This window comes from Sapajus apella, unplaced genomic scaffold (genome assembly GCF_009761245.1).
Source record: "Sapajus apella isolate SASKATOON/1434 unplaced genomic scaffold, GSC_monkey_1.0 scaffold116, whole genome shotgun sequence".
Classification (NCBI taxonomy): domain Eukaryota; kingdom Metazoa; phylum Chordata; class Mammalia; order Primates; family Cebidae; genus Sapajus; species Sapajus apella.
The window spans coordinates 734890-754856 of NW_022437056.1; the positions used below are offsets into that span (position 1 = coordinate 734890).

A 19967-nucleotide genomic window follows, 5' to 3' on the forward strand; every position below is an offset into this window, starting at 1 on the left:
AGGGTCTGCGAGGAGACACTGAGTGGGGTGAGGGTCTGCGAGGAGACACTGAGTGGGTGAGGGTCTGCGAGGAGACACTGAGTGGGGTGAGGGTCTGCCAGGAGACACTGAGTGGGTGAGGGTCTGCGAGGAGACACTGAGTGGGGTGAGGGTCTGCGAGGAGACACTGAGTGGGGTGAGGGTCTGTAAGCAGGCAGTGAGTGGGGTGTTCGGTGTTTGTGAGCAGGCACTGAGTGGTGTACAGAGTCTGTGTGGAGATCCTGGGTAGGATTTGGTGTTCTAGGAGGAGAGACTGAGTAGTGATTAATCCGGTGTGGGCAGATATCAGAAGAAAGATGGTCGGACCTTTTTGGTGGGTGGCACGTTTGTAAATGCCTGTGTTGGGCACTGATTTTGGCAGAGTTGGTCCGTGAGTATTTGCAGGCTGTTTTTAATTGTTTTATGGTATCTGTAAAGGGGTTAAGCTTCCCCAGTTAGTCTCGGATCTGGATGAAAACCCTAAGTTTTTTGCTCTGAGTATCTGGGAGGCTTTTATCTAGTAGTTAATTTCTGGTGTTCCGTTTTCTTTTTTTTTTTTGAAGAGTGGATTTTAATGTCTTCATGCACCTTGCTCATCACATAATAATCGTTCAGTAAAGTAATGTGTATGAAGGACTCGGTGATGTTAGCACATCCCTGTCATCTTCAGTTAGATGATAGCTGGGATTATGGTGAGAAACTTATTAGTTTAGAGTTTCTCTGTTTTTCCATCCAGCTTTCTTTATTGCGGTCGTGATTCACATCGATTATGTATTTCCTCCTGCCAAATGTGTTGTCCATGGGAGTTTTCTCTTGAAAGGTGAAACAGCGGGTATTGATGCTCTGTAATTCTTGTTCTCCTCTAGAATTGCGTTAAGGGAAACATAGCTGTTAAGTGCTGTATATTAAACATTCTTTGCATGCCTAATTTGGGGGTGGAAAAGGAAGATGTTCTTTTTGAAATACAGAAGGGTTGTCCTTTACTTGGAAAGTTCCCTTGATGCTGGAGGACAGAGGATCCTGTCCTGTCCCCCTTCCTGGTGGGGACATGAGGAATGGCAGGCTGGGCCAGGCCCAGGCACCATCTGCAGCTCCCCATGCTCAGGTCCAGGAGCCCTCCAGCCCTGGCTTTGTGTAGTTGCCCTGTGACATTCATGCCAGGAGCCCTCCCTGTGGGGCCCGTCTTCAGGTTGGTTGTCTCCTCTGTGACCTTTAGGTCAGGGTTCTGAGAAAGAGAGTGTCAGCACTGGAGGCTCCCGACCCACCCATTAGTGGGCATGCAATTCCATATGTCACATTGAACTGCCAGAAAGACTGACATCACATGCAGTAGCCAAGAAACCTGGGAGATTGGTTTTGTTTTTGTATTTTAATATTATACCTATTCCAGATCTTTTGACCTGATACTACAATATTATCATCTCAGGACTTTAAACTGTGTGTGTGTGTGTGTGTGTGTGTGTGTGTGTAGTATGTATGTATACACAAGTAAATTCCTGTTTGACTCAGGAGCCTTGGGATAGTGTCTGGGAATCTGAATTTCAGAACAAAGACTGGCCTGGGTTTGATGATGGGAGGGGTTGCTTGGCCTTTGGGTTCCAAGCTCTCCTTTGAAAGGGATGCCTCTGTGCTCTGACATTTCCTGTGAATCAGTCAGCAGCAGCTGCTGCAGCTTCCCAGATTCTAGTTGTGTGTGTGTGTGTGTGTGTGTGTGTGTGTGCGCGCGCGCGTGTGTGTTAATCCCAGCCACATCTGCGTGTTTTAATATATCAGTTTCTTTTTTGGGTATTTTAGAAGGGTTGATTTTTGTCTTTGGCAAATGGAATAATTCTTTCTCTAAAGAGAATAACCTCTCCCTGTTAATCATGCTGTGTAGAGACCTTGGTTGTCCTGCAATCTTCTTAACCAGAGAAATTTACTTTGTGAAAAATGCTCTTTGCCCGCTAGGTGGCAATGTGGTCCCTTCAAATAGCATAACCCAGGGCTGCAGATAGCCTGGTAATACACTGGTGTGTCTGTGTATATGTATGTGGTGTGTTTATGTCTGTGCATATGTGTGTTATCTTGCATGTATGTCTGAAGTTGTGTGTAGGAATGTGTGTGTGTGGTGTGCCCGTGGATGTGTTCATACGCATGAGTGTGTTATCTTGCATGTATGTGGGTGGTGTGTGCAGGTGTGTGTGTGTGTGGTGTACCTGTACATGTGTTCATATGCATGAGTGTGTTATTGTGCATGTATATGGGTGGTGTGTGCAGGAGTGTGTTTGTGTCTGTTGTGGTGTGCCCGTGTATGTGTTCATACGCACGAGTGTGTTATCTTGCATGTATGTGGGTGGTGTGTACAGGAGTGTGTGTGTGTGTCATGTACCCGTGCATGTGTTCATATGCATGAGTGTGTTATCTTGCATGTATGTGGGTGGTGTGTGCAGGAATGTGTGTGTATGTGTGTGTGGTGTACCTGTGCATATGTTCATATGCATGAGCGTGTTATGCATGTATGTGGGTGGTGTGTGCAGGAGTGTGTGTGTGTGTGTGTGTGGTGTGCCCGTGCATGTGTTCATACAGATGAGTGTGTTATCTTGCATGTATGTGGGTGGTGTCTGCAGGAGTGTGTGTGTCGGGGGGTATGCCCTGTGCATGTGTTCATATGCATGAGTGTGCATGCCGGTTTAGGAACAACTCCATTGCGCTGTTTGGCTCTGTTTTCCATGAATTGGTAGATATCACTAGCTGGACTGTGTTTAGAGTGAGGAAAACGCCAGGTATCCTCACTGGCCTGTCATAGGGCCTTAGAGCCACAAGCCTGTATTTGTATGTGCTTCAGTGATGAAAAGCAAAACAGAAAATAACGTCAGGTTTTAACGGAAAACATCTCAGATCATAGAGATTTTTTTTGCACCACTAAGTGACATGAGTAATTCACTGTCCACATTCTTGGCCTCATAGGTAGATCTTTGGCTGGTTGAAAAAAAAGAAATAATTGATCCCTCCACATTCCACAAACTTTGTTTTCCTAGAACTTTGGAATAAGGATTTTAAATAAGTGTTGCTAATAACATTCTGATGAAGACTGGAAATATTTTTTTATCCTTATTTCATATGAAATATCATCTACTCAAATATTGGATACATAAAATACAACCAGCTAAATCAGTTTATTATCGTTGCATAAGTGAAGGAATTTCTTTTCAGTGCTGTAATTTTATTTGTCCTGCTGTAGTTTTAGTTTATAGTTTCAGGTTTAAAACATAATATAGTTGTATTAATGGGGCAAAGTATGTTTTGTACCTGCAATGTTATTTAATTAGGTTACCTTTATGCACTGTTTTTAAAAAATAAAGTTATTTCTCAGCAAGCCTCAGCATAGAAGTAAAATTTATCTGTATGTATTATAAAGCAGTTTTCTACCACTGTACTTTCAAATTTCCAACAGGTTGTAAGAAGATATATACTGGGTTCAGTTGTCGACAGTGAAAAGAACTATGTAGATGCTCTTAAGAGGATTTTGGAGGTACTTAAATGTCATGTTACATAATACATACATTTTTATTCTTTTTTATGTATATACATTTTGATACATATATGTTTTATATGCATACGTTTATGAAACACAACATGCAAATTTGCAGAATTCTCAAAAGGATCTAAATATGTCTGTATATTGACATCAAACGTCATAATTATTTTGAAATAAATATAATTTATGTAAGTGAATATTTATGTTCATTTATCTGAGCTTTAAAAACGTCTGGGCTGGGTGCAGTGGTTCAAGCCCATAATCCTAGCACTTTGGGAGGCCGATGCAAGAGGATTGCCTGAGCTCAGGAGTTTGAGACCAGCCTGGGCAACACAGTGAAACCCCGACTCTACTAAAATACAAAAAATTAGCCAGGCGAGGCGATGTGCACCTTTTGTCGCAGCTACCCAGGAGGCTGAGGCAGGAGAATTGCTTGAACCCGGGAGGCCGAGGTTGCAGTGAGCTGAGATGGCACCACTGTAGCTAGGCTGACAGAGTGCAGAGTAAGACTCCATCTCAAAAAAAATAAAGTCTGAAGCAGCTGGGCCCCATGGCACACTCTTGTAATCCCAGCTTCTCAGGAGGCTGAGGTGGGAGGATGGCTTGAGCCCAGGAGTTTGAGGTTGCATTGAGCCAAGATCGCACCACTGCACTCCAGCCAGGGCAACAGAACAAGACCCACGCTTTAAAAGAGAAAAGTCTAAACAGTCTTTGCTCACTTTGGTTTAGCAATATGAGAAGCCACTGTCTGAGATGGAGCCAAAGGTTTTGAGCGAGAGGAAGCTGAAGACGGTGTTCTACCGAGTCAAAGAGATCCTGCAGTGCCACTCACTGTTTCAGATTGCGCTGGCCAGCCGCGTTTCTGAGTGGGACTCCGTGGAAATGATCGGCGATGTCTTCGTGGCTTCGGTAATTAAGCCGGGACACCAGATGTCCCCGGGGCTCGCCATGCATGCATCCTCTCTTCCCTTCTTAGGCTGATGTTTTGTCCTGAGCTCCTGCAAGCTGACAAGTGTGCAGTTCTCTGGGAAGGCCAGGCTGAAGTTGCAGTGCCCTGGCCAAATGTGCGCGCTGGGGAAATGATAAATGGTTATTTCCCAGGGAGACCAAGGCAGAAGTGCAGACACTCAGGACACAAGCCGTATCTGGGGAGATTGAAAAATATGCACTTTATCAAGTCTTGGGTGCCCCATTAGATGATTTGCTAAAGCTTTTCGTTGTTGAGCAAGGATGCTGTGTGTTTGGTAATCTTGTAAAATTGCCGTTTTTAAGCCCTCGCACGGGTTCTCTCCTGATCTGGGTCTCACCTTCTGGGTGCAGATTTCTCTGTGCCTGGGAAAAATAGAAAACGTGTGATGGGAAAACTCCTACATGTTTTCTCAGACTTCTGCCCTTGGCTGTAGCTTCTGTTGTGTGGATGCAGGCATTCGGCTCTGTGTGTGACACAGGAATATGATGTTGCAACAGCTCGCATTCCCACTTCCTGGCAGCAGGCAGGGTGAGCTGCCTGGAAACCACTGCTGGTTTCTTCATTAGCAGTTTTGGGTCATTTTATCCACGCTCATATGAATCATATGACCATACTTATTATATATTGGTTGGAATTCTACCTAACTGTAGGATTATGAGTTAAACAGACCAATTTCTGTAATTATTTAAGACTATGATGCTATCAAAGGGATATAAACTTGTAAGTTTAAAAAAAGCATTCCCCTACTTAAATGAATGCTGGAATAATAATATGTGAAATGTTTTCCTGTGTAGTTTGTATATGTACTTGATGAGTTCTATAAATGCTTTGAATAAATATGGAAACAAAATTCTTACAAAGATATTTGCATAATACCGTTTATGGATCCTTAAAAAAAAAGAGAAATATTGGATATTTATTTTATTGTTACATTTTTTTCTGACTATTTTATATATATTAGTTTGAACCTTGTCACTGTTCTTTAAATACCTACCTTGCCAATATTTTTTTAAACGCAAACAGATTTTTTTAAATAGAATTTTGATAAAAGCATTCCTGCTATCAATGCCAGTGACCCCAGAGCTCTGCCGTCCATCCTGAAGGATTATGGTTTCTTAGAACAACATGGAATGATTTTTCTCTCTTTGAATATTGATACCAATGGCAAATGTTTCTGCCTTTTGATAGAAAACCTTTGTGCTTTTAGGAAAATGAACATGTGTAGGGCATTGTACCTTATGGTAGAGAAGCAGGATCAGTCCCCACCCCCAGCCCCTGTTTCTCAGGATATTGTGCCCACCATGGAATGTGGTGCATGACATTCTTACCTGGAGGTTGAACCCACCAAGTGAGACTTGGCAGGAACTTAAGGCAGGTCGTCTGTAATCACCATCCTTATTTGTCTGCAGTCAGAAACATTCTTAACTGAAACCCATATTACCATGGTTTTGAACAAGGATGTCAGAAAGTACACTGGGTAAAAAAGTAAGATCAAACCAGCAACTTAAACAACTACTAACATGCTTACTTAAAGAAAAAAAACCACACAGTCATAATAAAGTTTATCCTATGAAAACATCACAGTGACTGAAAGAGTATTTTTAGGGTGAGTTTCAAATCTTCTGTTTTATGCTGGAAAAGGGTATCTGGACTCTTTGATTTCTCTCTGAATTTCCTCCCATGTTTCAGTTTTCTAAGTCCATGGTGCTGGATGCATACAGTGAATATGTGAACAATTTCAGCACAGCTGTGGCAGTCCTCAAGAAAACGTGTGCTACAAAGCCTGCTTTTCTTGAATTTTTAAAGGTAAGCACGTTTTTTTTTTTCATTGGGGTTTTAAAACCATCTGATAACAAGTTCCATGTCAAGCCTTGGCTCTAAATACAGTTATTCATTATTAAGATTTCACTACCAATAGTGCCTTAGGTATTGCATTAATACTAGAAATGAAGGTGAATTTTAGGTCCTAATGTAGCTTTTTGAAAACAATTTTAGGCCAGGCATGGTGGCTCACAGCTGTAATCCCAGCACTTTGGGAGGCTGAGGAGGGCAGATCACGAGGTCAGGAGATCTAGACCATCCTGGCCAACATGGTCAAACCCCATCTCTACTAAAAATGCAACACATTAGCTGGGTGTGGTGGCGCGTGCCTGTAATTCCAGCTACTTGGGAGGCTGAGAGAGGTTGCAATAAGCTGAGATCACGCCACTACACTCCAGCATGGTGACAGAGCAAGACCCCATCTCAAAAAAACAAAAAGAAAAAGGAAAAGAAAACAATTTTATTTGCACATCTGTAAAGGTGTATCAGTGGAAAGAAAGTTAAGGTCAGATCCCAAAGTTACTTTTTTTTTCCTGTTCAGTATGATATGAGGAATAAAAGAAACCAAACATCTGGATTCCAGGCCTCTTTGGGATCGGGGGATAGGCACGGGCCTGGAGAGTCAGAGTTAGAATGGGCCCTACCCAAGGGCTGTGTTCCACCCAATGTTGGGGACAGGCCGGTGGCCCTCCTCAGTGTCTCCGACCTGGACCTGGCATTGATGGGGAGCCTGTCCCCTGGTGGGTGTGCCCGAGCGTTATTTAATCAGCAGGCAGGCAGGGCTTTCCCCGTCAGGAACTGCATGTCCGAGGCTGTGTTCTGATGGTTGGCTGCACAGTGAACCAGACTGAAACCCCTTCAAAGCTATCTGCGAGCTGAGTCTCCTTTGTGGAGCCCCTCATTTGCATGATAAAACCCGGGGACAAAGCGTCTTCTTGTTACTTGGACTGTTTCTTGGAAACTGCTGCTACCTGGAGCGAGTGAACACAGGGCAAGTATTCTCACCCACAACAACGTTTTGTTGAGGCTGGAATATTTTCCCTCTGCCTTATTCAGCACTGTAGCTCCCGCCCCTGCCTGAGCACAGTCTGTGGCCCCCTAGGGTTTGCTAAGGGATTGGGTCACAGTTTCCATAAGGTTTGCTAAGGGATCAGGTTACAGTTCCCACTCTGGAGAGTTGTGGGCTCTATCCTTTGGCTAGGGAAGCATTTCTTTCTCTTGGGGAAAGAAAACACCAACTTGCGTAACAGCTCCCTCCCTCTGGGGATTTTGCTGTAGTCCCACTAAGGATGTCAGCCATGGCTGGGACCGCAGTGCCCATTCCTCAACTCATCGGCTGCCACATGGCCTTGGGAGATAGACTCTCTCACCCCATTTCATAGCTCCAGGACCCGAGCCCCAAAGAGCCGGGTGCCCTGTGAGCTGAGAGGCCGGGACACAGCTGGATCTGTGCTGCCTGCCCCTGCACTGCGCAGCCTCTCAGCGGAGGGAAGTGGAGACCGCCCCCAGGTCAACATTGCCCAACAGCCTCAGGTAGCAAATGGTCCCAGTGCGCATCCCCAACACTCAGGAGAGGAGCCCTCAGCCTCCAGGACGTCCTTCTGCCCATGACACCACAGAAGGTTGCCAGCCTTTTCTGGGGGCCCACTGTGGCCAGAACACAGACACCCAGGGTCACCGCCTGGAATCAGGCCTGTCCCTGGCCCCGAGAATTCACTCCGGAGCTGAGGCCAAGGTGTGAGGCCTGGGCAGCAAGAGCAGAAGCCCCCATTTGGCTGAGTTTCTTCTTGTAGCTAAAGACAAGGTGCAGGCTTTCATGTTACCCGAGTGTTCAGCACGGTGGGGAGGAGACGGCCCCAGGGATGGGAAGGTAACCCCGGCACCTTCCCCCGCAGCAGGAACAGGAGGCCAGCCCTGACCGAACCACACTCTACAGCCTGATGATGAAGCCCATCCAGAGATTCCCACAGTTCATCCTCCTGCTCCAGGTGAGTGCCTCACAGCGGCCTCCACACCATTCATTTGAAAACGGCGTCTGTTCCTCCACTTGGGAGTGGCTACCCCTCAGGCTTCCCTATCTCCTCTCCAGGCAGTTACAGGGGTTGGGGTAGAGGCAGATGGGAGATTTGTGGAGAGTCAAAGTTGAGGAGCAGGGCAGCTGCAGGCCCAGTGCCCACAAGGCCAGCCTTGGGGGACAGAGTGAATGGGCTGCAGGGAGGGGGCCTGTGGGCCCTGGCTCACCACATGTACTGTCCCATGGGGAACTGGCACTGGGGAGCCACAGGGCTCGGTTACCAGTGGCCCACAGGTCACAGATCCCTTCTCCAGTGTGCCTGTGTCTGGTCTAGAATCACATGAAAAATGACTCTCCCTTCTGTGCCCAGAGGGGACAGACAGGCTTAAAAAGCTAAGAATAGATTTAAACAAAACATACCTGTCATTGATTTAACAGCAGATCACCCGAGGACAGGGAGAGGCCTCCACGGTAAAGACATTTTCCACTGGACCCTCGAAGGATTCTCAGTTAGATACCTTGGGGCTGTGAACAGTAAGCCTATTTGGAATGCCGATATGACGTACCACAGCGGATGGCCTCTAGGTCATGTCTGATGTGGTGTGGAGTTGCGGGTTCATTGTCCAACCGTCCCACATACCCTGGAGCCCAGGTGACCCTGTGGGCTTCGGGGCTTAGCACACATTTTATTTAAATGAATGCCATGCCTCCAGGGAGGATATTTCAAAGGAGAGTCCATGCAGGCCTCTGCCTGCGTTGATTTTTCAATGATAACTCAGCTTGCTTTTCTAATTAAATCAGAGGACTTTGCTTCGCCTGCCTGCTTATTAGAGTCGATTGAAGATAAACAGGTGGAATCATCACCAGAAATGGACTGGCACCTGGGAAATAGTGTGAAGTCCCCATCCACTGAGGTTTTTATTTTTGACCAACCAAATCTGTGACACAAGCTTTTTAAATAAAAGTAGTCATAAAAGTATGAAAAAGGGCACACTCAAATGGGTCTTTGTGGTTAGGTTTATGGGTCACGTTAATTTTATCCTCTCACTGATATTTTTAACAATATACAGTTTACCTGTATTAGAGCATTAATAACAAAAGCTGTTTTTTTCTTAAAATCAAAATATTCAAGTGTGTTTTATTTCTTCAGCTGACAACTATTTACTGAGTTCTAATACGTGTGAGACGCTGTTAGCTTCTGGCAAGCAGCCACAGATGTGAAGAATGAGCTTCCTTGCAGTGAGGGAGGTTTGATGCTTGGGAGGAAGGTGGGTCAGGCTGCCTGTTAGACATTATTCAGCCATAGCTGGGATGTTGTCACCAGGCTGTGAAGGGTCCAAATGCAAGGCTGCAGTGGCCTCCTAAACCATACGAGGTGAATCTGCCTACGAGCCCTGTGTTTAAACCATACAAGATGAAGCAGCCCACACACCCTGTGTTTAGCGACATCCCAGGGAGTCCTTGAGTCGTTCCTGGTTGCCAGGGACTACAGCGAGCACTGTGTTGTGAGGTCACACATGTTGTTGGCTTTCTGTGATGTATCAGAATACTTTAAAAATTTTTTTAATTTATTAAATTTGGATATAACTTTCAAATGAGCTTGTTAGGTTTTGGTTAAATGTAAGTAAATAACTACAAACCTTTTGCCCAGGTGTTTTCCAAAATATGTCCTTTTAGACAGAAGGGGTGGGCAGGGCTGTTGGAACAGGAGAGGGAGCTTCAGGGAAAAGCCTCCACTGCGATCTTGAGGAGCTGTGAACAGCCTGTTTCCATCTGCCTTCAGCCACCCTGGGGGAGGTCATTTCCCCTTTTTTATGCGTTAGCAAGCTGAGGTTTAGGGAAGCTGGTGATTCTTGCAAGGTGACACAGCCTGATAGGCATGCTGGGATTCTAACACGGTTGTCCAGCCACAAATCCAGTACACTGTCCACACCCCAAAAGGATGCTGGCTGGGACTTCGGGGAGAGCAGCGGATGGACCACCGCAGAAAAGCACAGGTAGACAGGCACGGCCCACCCGTTACATGCTGTGCAGCTTACAAATCTGTCCTTGAGGAATTTTGTACAGTCTCTTCTTTTTAAAAAACATACTTCTAAACACTTATGTTCTCTGAGGAAGAACATTCTTAAACTCCGAATTCCAGTTATATAATGAACTCTAGACCTTGGTTGTAAAAAGACTTACATTTAAAAAGATTGAACGTGCTCTTCCAGATGGTCAGCGACAGTTACCTGGGTCAGTTTGCGCACAGCTGTTTCCTTCCCCTCCCCGCTTGCCTCCAGAGACCCTCCTTAGAATTTCCCTCGCAGGGTTCATTGCCCTGAAGCAGCAAATGGGCTTCTTCCTGATCTGCGGAAACAAATCGCAGGTCCTAGATATGCTGAGCAGTTTTCCCTCAGGGACATTTTTTTGTTCACATTCAGTGAAACGCTGGTGTATCCTAGAGTGTCCATGGAGGGGAGCAGGGTGGGTCCAGGTACTTTGGAAGAAGCACAGTTAGAGTTGGAGACAAGGCGGTGACTGCGTCTGGAATGATTATGTGGATGTGCCTGAGGGGCCCTCCCTCAGGTGTGGGTGCTCAGGGTACCCGGGATTGGGCGAGGAGAGGGACTGCGGACAAGTCAGCAGGTGCAAGGTGCAAGCACGCACCCTCCCTCCTGCCTTCTGCTGTGGTCCCTGTGCTGGACACTGGTGGATGGAGAGACAGTGTGAAGGGACCTGGACACCCTCTGTCCCTTTCCTCCCAGTGACTCTCCTGGTCTCTGCTCTCTGGTCCTGCCTGCTTTTTTCCTGGTTAGCGGTCCCAGACCTTCTAAGACGGGCGCTGTGAAGCCGCAGCTGTCCCTGGCTCAGGCAGTGAAGCCGGCTCACCCTGGCTTTGTTGGGACTGTCAGTTTCTCCCATGGATCCAGAAACATCCATTGGCCCTGTGACATTTGTCTTACTTTACCCCAGCTACCTTTTTCTCTCTGTTGTTGTGCAAAGATAAGTAACAATTTCTGGTAACAACAGCAGCGAGAAACTTAACATTTCTCTTTCCGTGGGTGCCCTCCTGGAGGCCGCTGGTCTGGTGGATGCCCCAGCTGTGCTCAGCGGACCTGTGGCATGTTGGACTTCACCCTGTACCAGCTGCTCTCATCATTGCATGCCAAGTCCCCGGTGGGCGCCCTCGTGGAGGCTGCCAGCTCATTGGACACCGCGGGCTGTGCTTAGTGGCCCTGTGGCATGCTGGACTCCACTGTGTGCCGGCCACTGTCACCATGGCATGCTGTGCCACCACCAGTGTGTGGTTTTGGTGCAGAACTAGTGTTAAGATTGTTCTTTTTTGTCTTGATGGAATTCGCTGTGACTCACAGGAAAACAAATGTGTAGAATATACTCACTACAAATGAAACATTTGATCATTTATGCAGCTTTCTTTCTAGATTTTAAAAAAAAGTCTTAAAAAGGTTCGCATACTGTTGAATTCCGTGACTGCTAATATTCCTATAAACATGTAAAAGTTGGTAGGCAAGATGCAGAACCACATTTTATTTTTTTTACTCTTAAGTTCTGGGATACATGTGCAGAACATGCAGGTTTGTTACATAGGTATACTTGTGCCATGGTGGTTTGCTGCACCTACCAACCCATCGTCTAGGTTTGAAGCCCAGCATGAATTAGGCATTTGTCTTAATCCTCTCCCTCCCCTTTCCTCCCACCTCCTGACAGACCCCACTGTGTGATGTTCCCGTTCCTGTGTCCATGTGTTCTCATTGCAGAACTACATTTAATTCTGAGAAAGTGTTTCAAGTTCATGTTTGCCCCTTTAGCAAACGTCAGCGTGTCGAATGTGAACGCAAGCTGGGAAACAAAAAGCCCTGCATAAAATCAAGATGACAAAAGTGTCCTTTTGTTATTGCCCCTTAAAGTTTATCTGGTGATTGGCAGCAGTGTGTCATTTTTTGGTGACTGTTGTTGTTGACTTGTGCCATGTATGCTCCCTTTGACCTCCTCCTTATCTGAAACCTGAATGAGGAGAACAGAGGCAGCTCAGCTCCCTTTTTTTTACAGGCTACTTTTAAGAGAAAGTTTAGGTTCCCAGCAAAATTGAGTGGAGAGGACAGAGATTTTGCATCTACCCCTCCCCCAACACTCACAGCCTCCCCTGCCCCCCCATCCTCGCCAGGGTGCATTTGTGACAACCAGGAGGCTGTGTGGCCACGTGGCCACAGTCACAGGAGGGTGCGCCCCCGTACTGTGCATTCCATGGGACAAACGTTTAGTGATGTGGAACCACCATTGTAGTGTCATGCTGTGTCTTTGCTGCCCTAAAATCAGGTTCCTTTGTCAGTGTGAGAAAGACCGCATCCTGCTGTGTGAGTTGACACCAGGGGTGCAGTGTTCGGCACCTCAGAACTCCTGCACGTTGCAAATTGGGAGACTGATCTTTTGAAGAAAGGAGCTGGGCCCATCTACACGTGGGTTCATCTGTCCGACTCAGCTTGAGAAGGACAATCTATCAGCACCGTGAGCATCATTCCAAGTGCACAGCATTTCTGAGATTTTGGCATCTTCATATTTAGCATGTCCTTTATTGTACAGTGCTATTTTTTTAATTTTGTTTTTGCAAAGGAAGCTGTTCAGATGTTCAGCCAAGTCGTGACTCACTTGGCTCATCATCCCTTCCCAAGAACTGACTTTATTTTTCCCCAGGATGACAGATGCCACTGCCTCCTTTCCAGTTGCCAGCTGGAGGGTGACACGACTGTCGTTGCATTGGAAGTGTGCACTCGGTAACTGCCCACCTCTCCCCTGTTGCTTGCAGGACATGCTGAAGAACACCTCCAAAGGCCATCCCGACAGGCTGCCTCTGCAGATGGCCTTGACAGAGCTCGAAACACTAGCAGAGAAATTAAATGAAAGAAAAAGAGATGCTGATCAGCGCTGTGAAATTAAGCAAATAGCAAAAGCCATAAATGAAAGATACCTGAACAAGGTTGAGAGAGGTTTTTTTCAACTCTATTCCAACATTATTTTTGCTTTGTACTAATAAGCCATCGTTATCCAGCAGTACTAATCTTTTGGATTGTTTGGAGTAATTCTCGGCCCAGAATTCTGAACTGGGGTGGGTGGAGGCCTTCAGGCAAGTCACATCAACATGGAAATTGTATGTAAAACCTTCACAACCTGTCTGCGTTTTTTTAGGACAGAAATTCATGCTTTCATTAGACCCTGAAATGGATCCAGGACCCCCCAAGAGGTTAAGAGCAACTCTTTTAGCTTAATTTTGCTTTCAAAATTTTGTATTTAATTTCAGATAGTAATAGTTAAAGCTGAAGATCTTTACAGGCTGGCCGCAGTGGCTCACACCTGTAACCCCAGGACTTTGGGAGGCTGAGGTGGGAAGACTGCTGGAGCCCAGGAGTTTGAGACCAGCCTGGGCATGATAGTAAGACCCTATATCTAAAAAAAAAAAAAAAAAAAAAATTAGATGGGCACACTGCTGTGTACCTATAGTCTCAGCTACTTGGGAGGCTGAGACCTGAGGATTGCTTGAGTTTGGGAGGTTCAGGCTGCGGTGAGCTGTTACTGAGCTGCTGCACGTCAGCCTGGGTGACAGAGCAAGACCCTGTCTCAAAAAAAAAAATGTTCACAAAACACTTTTTGTCTTCACCTATGTGTGGGCTAAGCTGTATGTACCATGAAAAAAGATGCAGGACACAGAGGGCAGCAGGACACAGAGGGCAGCAGTTCATTTGTGAGGCTACATTTCTGCTTTACGCTTACATAACTAGTTGCCTGCCACAGTACTCTGATTTTATGTGGGCTTTCCCCTATTCATTTAAGGCCCTGGCTCACAGGGAGATGGTAATTTGTATGAACTTTGTTAAGTTATCATGTGTGATATTCATTGTTGCTAAAATCATTTTTTGTTTTGTCATTAGGAGTAGTTTCCGATGTTACAATAACATTCAGTAATTTAACTGTGCGAACTTTATGATAATACATTTTAAGCCACATGTTTTCCCTAATTCTCCAAATGATATATGTAGGAACATTTATAAGCAGCAAATTGCGTTCAGTTATGTTCTTGACATGGTTGATGTTATTTAAAACGTGCTCCCTGTAGCGCTTGAACCGCATACACGTGGGGCACAGAGCAGGCGCAGAGGCCCGGGAGGAGGTGATGCAGCACACTGAACGTCACACCGTGCCTCGTTGTTCCCGAGTACTTGGCAAGGACAGTCAGGGAGGCGGGTGTCTCCAGTTGCTCGAAGCTGAGCCGCAGCATAGATTTAGAATTAAAAGGCAGCACAGACCACCAGGGCTGAGGACTCTGTTTTCTTGTGGGCTGAATTGTTATAGAAGTATTAGCTGGGTGCGGTGATCATGCAGGTAATCCCAGCCCTTTGGGAGGCCGAGGTGCATGGATCACTTGACGTCAGGAGTTCCAGACCAGCCTCACCACATAGTGAAACCCCGTCTCTACTAAAAATACAAAAAGAAACAAATTAGCTTGGTGTGGTTCAAACAAAGTAGCCTGGACCTGCGGTCCCAGCTACTCAAGAGGTTGAGGCACGAGAGTCACTTGAACCCAGGAGGTCCTGGGAGGTTGCAGTGAGCTGAGATCATATCACTACACTCCAGACCGGGTGACAGAGTGAGACTCTGTGTCAAAACAGACAAAAAAAGAAGTAGTATGACCTTCTACATCACCTCATTTTATTGATTTGATTCACACAAAGCGTCTTTCTGAAGAACTGATGGTTTTGATTTGGCTTAGTGAAGTAAAATATGGCCTACCTTAAGAAGTTAAGATGGTCATTTAATTATGTTTGCTTAATTAGGTTTACTTGGGGAAAAGTAAAATTACAAAATAATTCCTTCTCTTCCTCACTGTTCCTGGTTAATGTAAGTGTTGTAAATCACAGAAGGGCCGACTGTGCAGTGAAAGTGTGTAAGGAAGGAGGTGAGTGTTGAGTGCAGTCACGGTGAACAAAGGAACAGTGTCTGTAAAGCGTTCAGTTTGGAAAAGTCACCCTCAGACTCACACAAGAGTTTCCCTCATCTTTTTCTTTTTTGGGTAAACTCATCTGTGGTCCCTGCTTTGTGCTTTGAATGCTCAGCTTCTCAGCAGTGGAAACCGATACCTCATTCGATCGGATGATATGATAGAAACAGTTTACAATGACAGAGGAGAGATTGTTAAAACCAAAGAACGCCGACTCTTCATGTTAAATGATGTGTTAATGTGTGCCACAGTCAGCTCACGGTAAGAATGCCTTGAATTCTCTATAGTAGTCTTATCATTATATGTTACATTTGTCTGAGGGCACGTGAATGACTGTTAATTCTGTCACTCAGACTGAACTGGTTTTTGTGCAAAAGCTTAGTCCTGTAATAAGCAAGCTTATTTTAAAATAGACTCAGTGTAAGTCACCAAGTCACTGCTAGTAGAAGTTAGATACGTTTAGGTTTATTTACTTTTTAAACAGGGCTGATGGTGAAACTAGAAACTAAATTGAATTTCCTCCTAACCCTCCTAAATCATTCCAGAGTTCTTTTTCTTATGGTTTAAATTCTCTCTTTACCTGCTTCTCTATAAATATGTTTTTGGTAAATGTTTAAATATAATAAAGTTGGGTATATTCATTTTATTGTAAACCAAGAAAATTAGTAGCACTTTATCAGTTCTTTCCACTTATAATAGTTTTACGTCAGACTCGTTCTCCAACACATAGAATATTGTAGTAAGATGAGGATACGTAAGAAGCTAAAGCATCCTCAATTATAGGTGGATGATAAGGGAATTGATATAAAATTAACATCCTGGTGCTGTAGAAAATAATGCAGGTGAACGTGGTACCAATTTGTTATGTGGTGCAAGAGTCAAGTATTGGATTTTCCAGAGTTTGGAGAGTCGGTTGCTAAACCATTTGGTAGCTTGAAGTCACACGGGAGTATTTACACTATGGAATTTGGCCGCCAGGATGTGTCGGGAGCCTGTCCTCCCAGTGAGAGCCGGCTGTTAAATATTTGCCAGCACACCACTAAATATGACTTATTTTTCATGCTCGTCACCCCCATTTTCCAGCTGCCAGATGTATCTGCCTGCCCCCCTCACCTTGCCTTAATGGCCCAGGCAGCCAGGATGTGCAGGTCAGTAGGCGAGAGCTCACTCGGACTCCTGAGCATGATCTCCACCTCCACCTTCTCTGAAATCTGAAAATTACCCATTCTGTCTACACCTCGGACTCCTCATCCATACAATAGGGCTGATCATAAAAATAAGGATGCCAGTGGTATGCTGCCGCAGGGCTCTCCAGGGATCAGGCGAGGAGCTTCACGTCCATTAAGCTGCTGCAGGGCACTGGGCGCACAGCACTGCCCAGAAGTGACAGGTGTTCATTGTTGTTTCTCTTCTCACTTACTTTGTGGCAGCTAGAAAATAAGCCCCAAAATTATACAAGTCTTTAATGACACTCCTCCTTGTAAGAGAAACAGCCCTGTTCCTTTGCCTCATACCCATGGCTCAGCCTTCATTGTTGACGCCTAGCAACAGTCACGGGCCAACTGCTTTCCGTGTGCAGAAGTGAAGCCCATTGCACCCTGTGTTGGAGAGGAGCTGACAGAGTGAGGCCATGGGAGGTCATGGCCAGAGAGAGAGTGCTTAGAATTGCGAGGATGCAGAGTAAGCTGTCTCTACCCCGTTTCTCCAGCGTTATGAGGTGCTTCCTGCTGGGTGGAGACTAACGGCATTTATCACTCCACAGGATGGCTTCCAAGTTTAATTGTCTCAGAACTCCCCTCTCCAAGTAACACCTGGAAAGTCAGTTTTTCAATGAAGTGCCCCAGGCATGGCTGAATGCCCCCAGCTCCTCACCTGCACATTGGCCAACACAGTGTGTCAAGTTGGGGACATTAATGCTTGTCCCACCTGCCCTGGGAGACAAGATTGTAGAAGCGAAATGACCTTGTAAAAGCCCTGAGTGAATATAATGGTCCTTGCTTAGTCTTTTCCGCATTTCTAATCAGTGTTTGTCTAACGCTGACTGTGCTCTGGAACCCCCCGGGCTGCTTCTGGAGAACACCAGGACACACTTGGTTCTGGTGCAGCTTTAGGTAGGTATAAAATTCTCACGCTGATGGAAGTGGTGTACTTTAAAGATGAATAAAAATGGGTACTTTAGAAGTAACTCAACTGTGCTTACCCCTGGAGGATTCCTTAAAATAATGCCCCTGCCTTTCCCCCGGATGCCAGGGCTTGAATTTTTTGCAAAGTGGTGAGTGACAATTCATTTCCCATGGACTTGTTGTCAGTGTGAGATTATCAGTGTGAGATTTTCAGTGATACTGACCAAAGGTAATGAAATAAGGACTTATTTTGGTTCAGATAGCCCTCAAGGACCCTTTGATCAGCCCTGTGGAAATTAAGATTCTAAACCTGCTCTGTAGGGATGGAGATTTTTACATTCAAAGAGGAGGAATCGAAATGTTGCTAAGAATTCATGGGCATTTGTTTTTTTCTGAGTTGGAGGCACAGTCTAATTCACAGAACACAGCCCCTCTTTCCTCTTACCGTGTCTGAATTGTTCTTCCTCCTTTCCCTTTCTGTATGCACTGGACGTCATCCTGGAGGGTAGAATGCTCTGGTGTCAGAGGGAACTAGAGAGCTTGGGCACAGAACGGCTCTCAGCAAGTCAGGTGCTCCGTCTAATGCGTCACACCCAGCATTTCAGTTATTCTTACCCACATTTTGATTTTTAACAGCAATATCTTGAAGAAAAGCAAAGCGTGATTATCACCAAGTGAGAATAATGGTTGATTCTGGAGGGTGGGATTTCCTGGGCACCTGGGGCTGCGGGGATGCTGGTGATGTCACATCCTTGACCTTGGTAGCAGCTACACAGATGTTGATGCAGACTGTTTCCACTAGACTATACATATGTGCTTTGTGTTTCTTTGCATATGTGTTCTATTTATGATAAAAGAAAAAATAGTCTATATAAGTCAGGGTTTTTGTCTGTTTAATTTCTGTATACTTGATACAAATTTTAGTCAGAGTATAGTGATATGGTTTGATTATATTAAAATGGTTACAGTGTAACCATAAAAGAATAAAGAAGGAATTTGAGAGTTAACTCTTGTGAAGCCACCGGAGAATATCTCTATCCACATAGGATACTTTTCCTGGTAATCGAGCACCTTTGCTCAGAGTCATCAGTGAGTGCTGAGCTGCTTCCTTTTAAGCCTTTATGGAAAACCTCGGAGCTTGCTGGAGGAGATCCGTCCCTGTGTGGCTCTCCCTGCACGCTCTCTCATCCACTTGGAGGCCTCATTATGGCAATGAGTGGGGACTGTAAGAAAGTCAGAAGCACAATTACAATGTTGAGAAAGTCTGAAGAGCTACAGTTGAGCAATGGAAATGTTTCTCACTTGAATCTCTGAGGGATGAACATTACTATAACGTGGTCATGTAATTATTTATAAAACAAGGATCTCCTGGTCATTTCAGCCCCTCGCATGACAGCCGCGTGATGAGCAGCCAGAGGTACTTGCTAAAGTGGAGCGTTCCACTGGGACATGTGGATGCCATTGAGTACGGCAGCAGCCCTGGCGCGGGTGAGCATAGCAGGCACCTCGCCGTGCACCCGCCTGAGAGCCTGGCCGTGGTCGCTAACGCGAAGCCAAGTAAGTGACGCTTCTCTCGCGTTCGTGCTAGGCTTGGAGCCAGCATAAGCACTGACATCTGCAGGCTTAGGGCTACAACGGTCAATCTGTGGGGGTGATCTGGTCTTTAAAATCTTCATGCTGTCTGACTAACATGGCCCAGTTGGCTACTAGTCTCTGACTTGTCCCATGTGGGGTTGTGGCTTCTTCGGGTCCTGGCCGTGAACCTGGCTGGTCAGGAGTGGATTCCGTCTTCCCGATCCAGTGAGCTCAGTTTTGTGTTTCCTGTTAACCAGATGAGGACTTCAGTGCTTGTCTCTTCAGTCGTAGAGCCTGAGGCAGTGGTGATTCCAGCTCGGCTCTGCACTCACCTGCTCGCACTGTCAGGCAGCGCTGCGATTTCTTTACTCAGTTTCCCCATGGTGGCATTACTTGACCACGAACTTCCCAAGGTGAAATGAGAAATTGCAGAATGCTTTGGAAATGTCGTACCATTGCACGTGATTTATGATTACTATTACCGAACATTGTTCAGACCACAGATTTTAATCTTAGTATAAAAATCTCTTCATTAAAAAAAAAATCCAAATAACGACTGGCTAAGTTTTATTTTTGGCCTCTACCCCTAAATTGTAGAACAATTTAAGAAACACCATGCCTTGGAACTTTCAGATAAGCTTTCGTTTTAGATGTAATATAAGCTTTTCATTCAGCCACAGCAAGAGAAGAAACACTGGGTATGGACGAGTTCTCGTTGTCTATTAAAAAGAGATACGCCGCATTGGAGAGCGAATCTCTTTCTTTATTCCAAATTCAAGGAGAACTTTGGTGTCTTATCTTCAATTAAGGGGACTTTTGAAAGCATACATGATTGTGTTTTGCAGACTTGCATTGATGTTTTTGTCGTGTCCCTATGGAAAAGCATTCACTAGTTAATCTCATGGAAACCAGTTCTTCATGGGACAGCTTTTTGC

General features: G+C 45.5%; 1 protein-coding gene across 11 annotated transcripts in view; it reads left to right on the forward strand.

Annotated features, from left to right (window-relative positions):
- The window catches only part of ARHGEF10 (Rho guanine nucleotide exchange factor 10), a 120104-nt gene that overhangs the window by 52933 nt on the left and 47204 nt on the right, over positions 1–19967 (forward strand). For 9 of the 11 annotated variants that reach the window (XM_032260290.1, XM_032260296.1, XM_032260293.1 and 6 more), the window contains 7 exons: positions 3452–3529; positions 4265–4444; positions 6195–6311; positions 8222–8314; positions 13148–13318; positions 15450–15595; positions 18839–19014. In XM_032260290.1, the coding sequence (XP_032116181.1) occupies positions 3452–3529; positions 4265–4444; positions 6195–6311; positions 8222–8314; positions 13148–13318; positions 15450–15595; positions 18839–19014 (961 nt within the window). The remainder of the gene's footprint in view (positions 1–3451; positions 3530–4264; positions 4445–6194; positions 6312–8221; positions 8315–13147; positions 13319–15449; positions 15596–18838; positions 19015–19967) is intronic. The other 2 variants (XM_032260291.1, XM_032260294.1) reach the window with 1 other exon arrangement.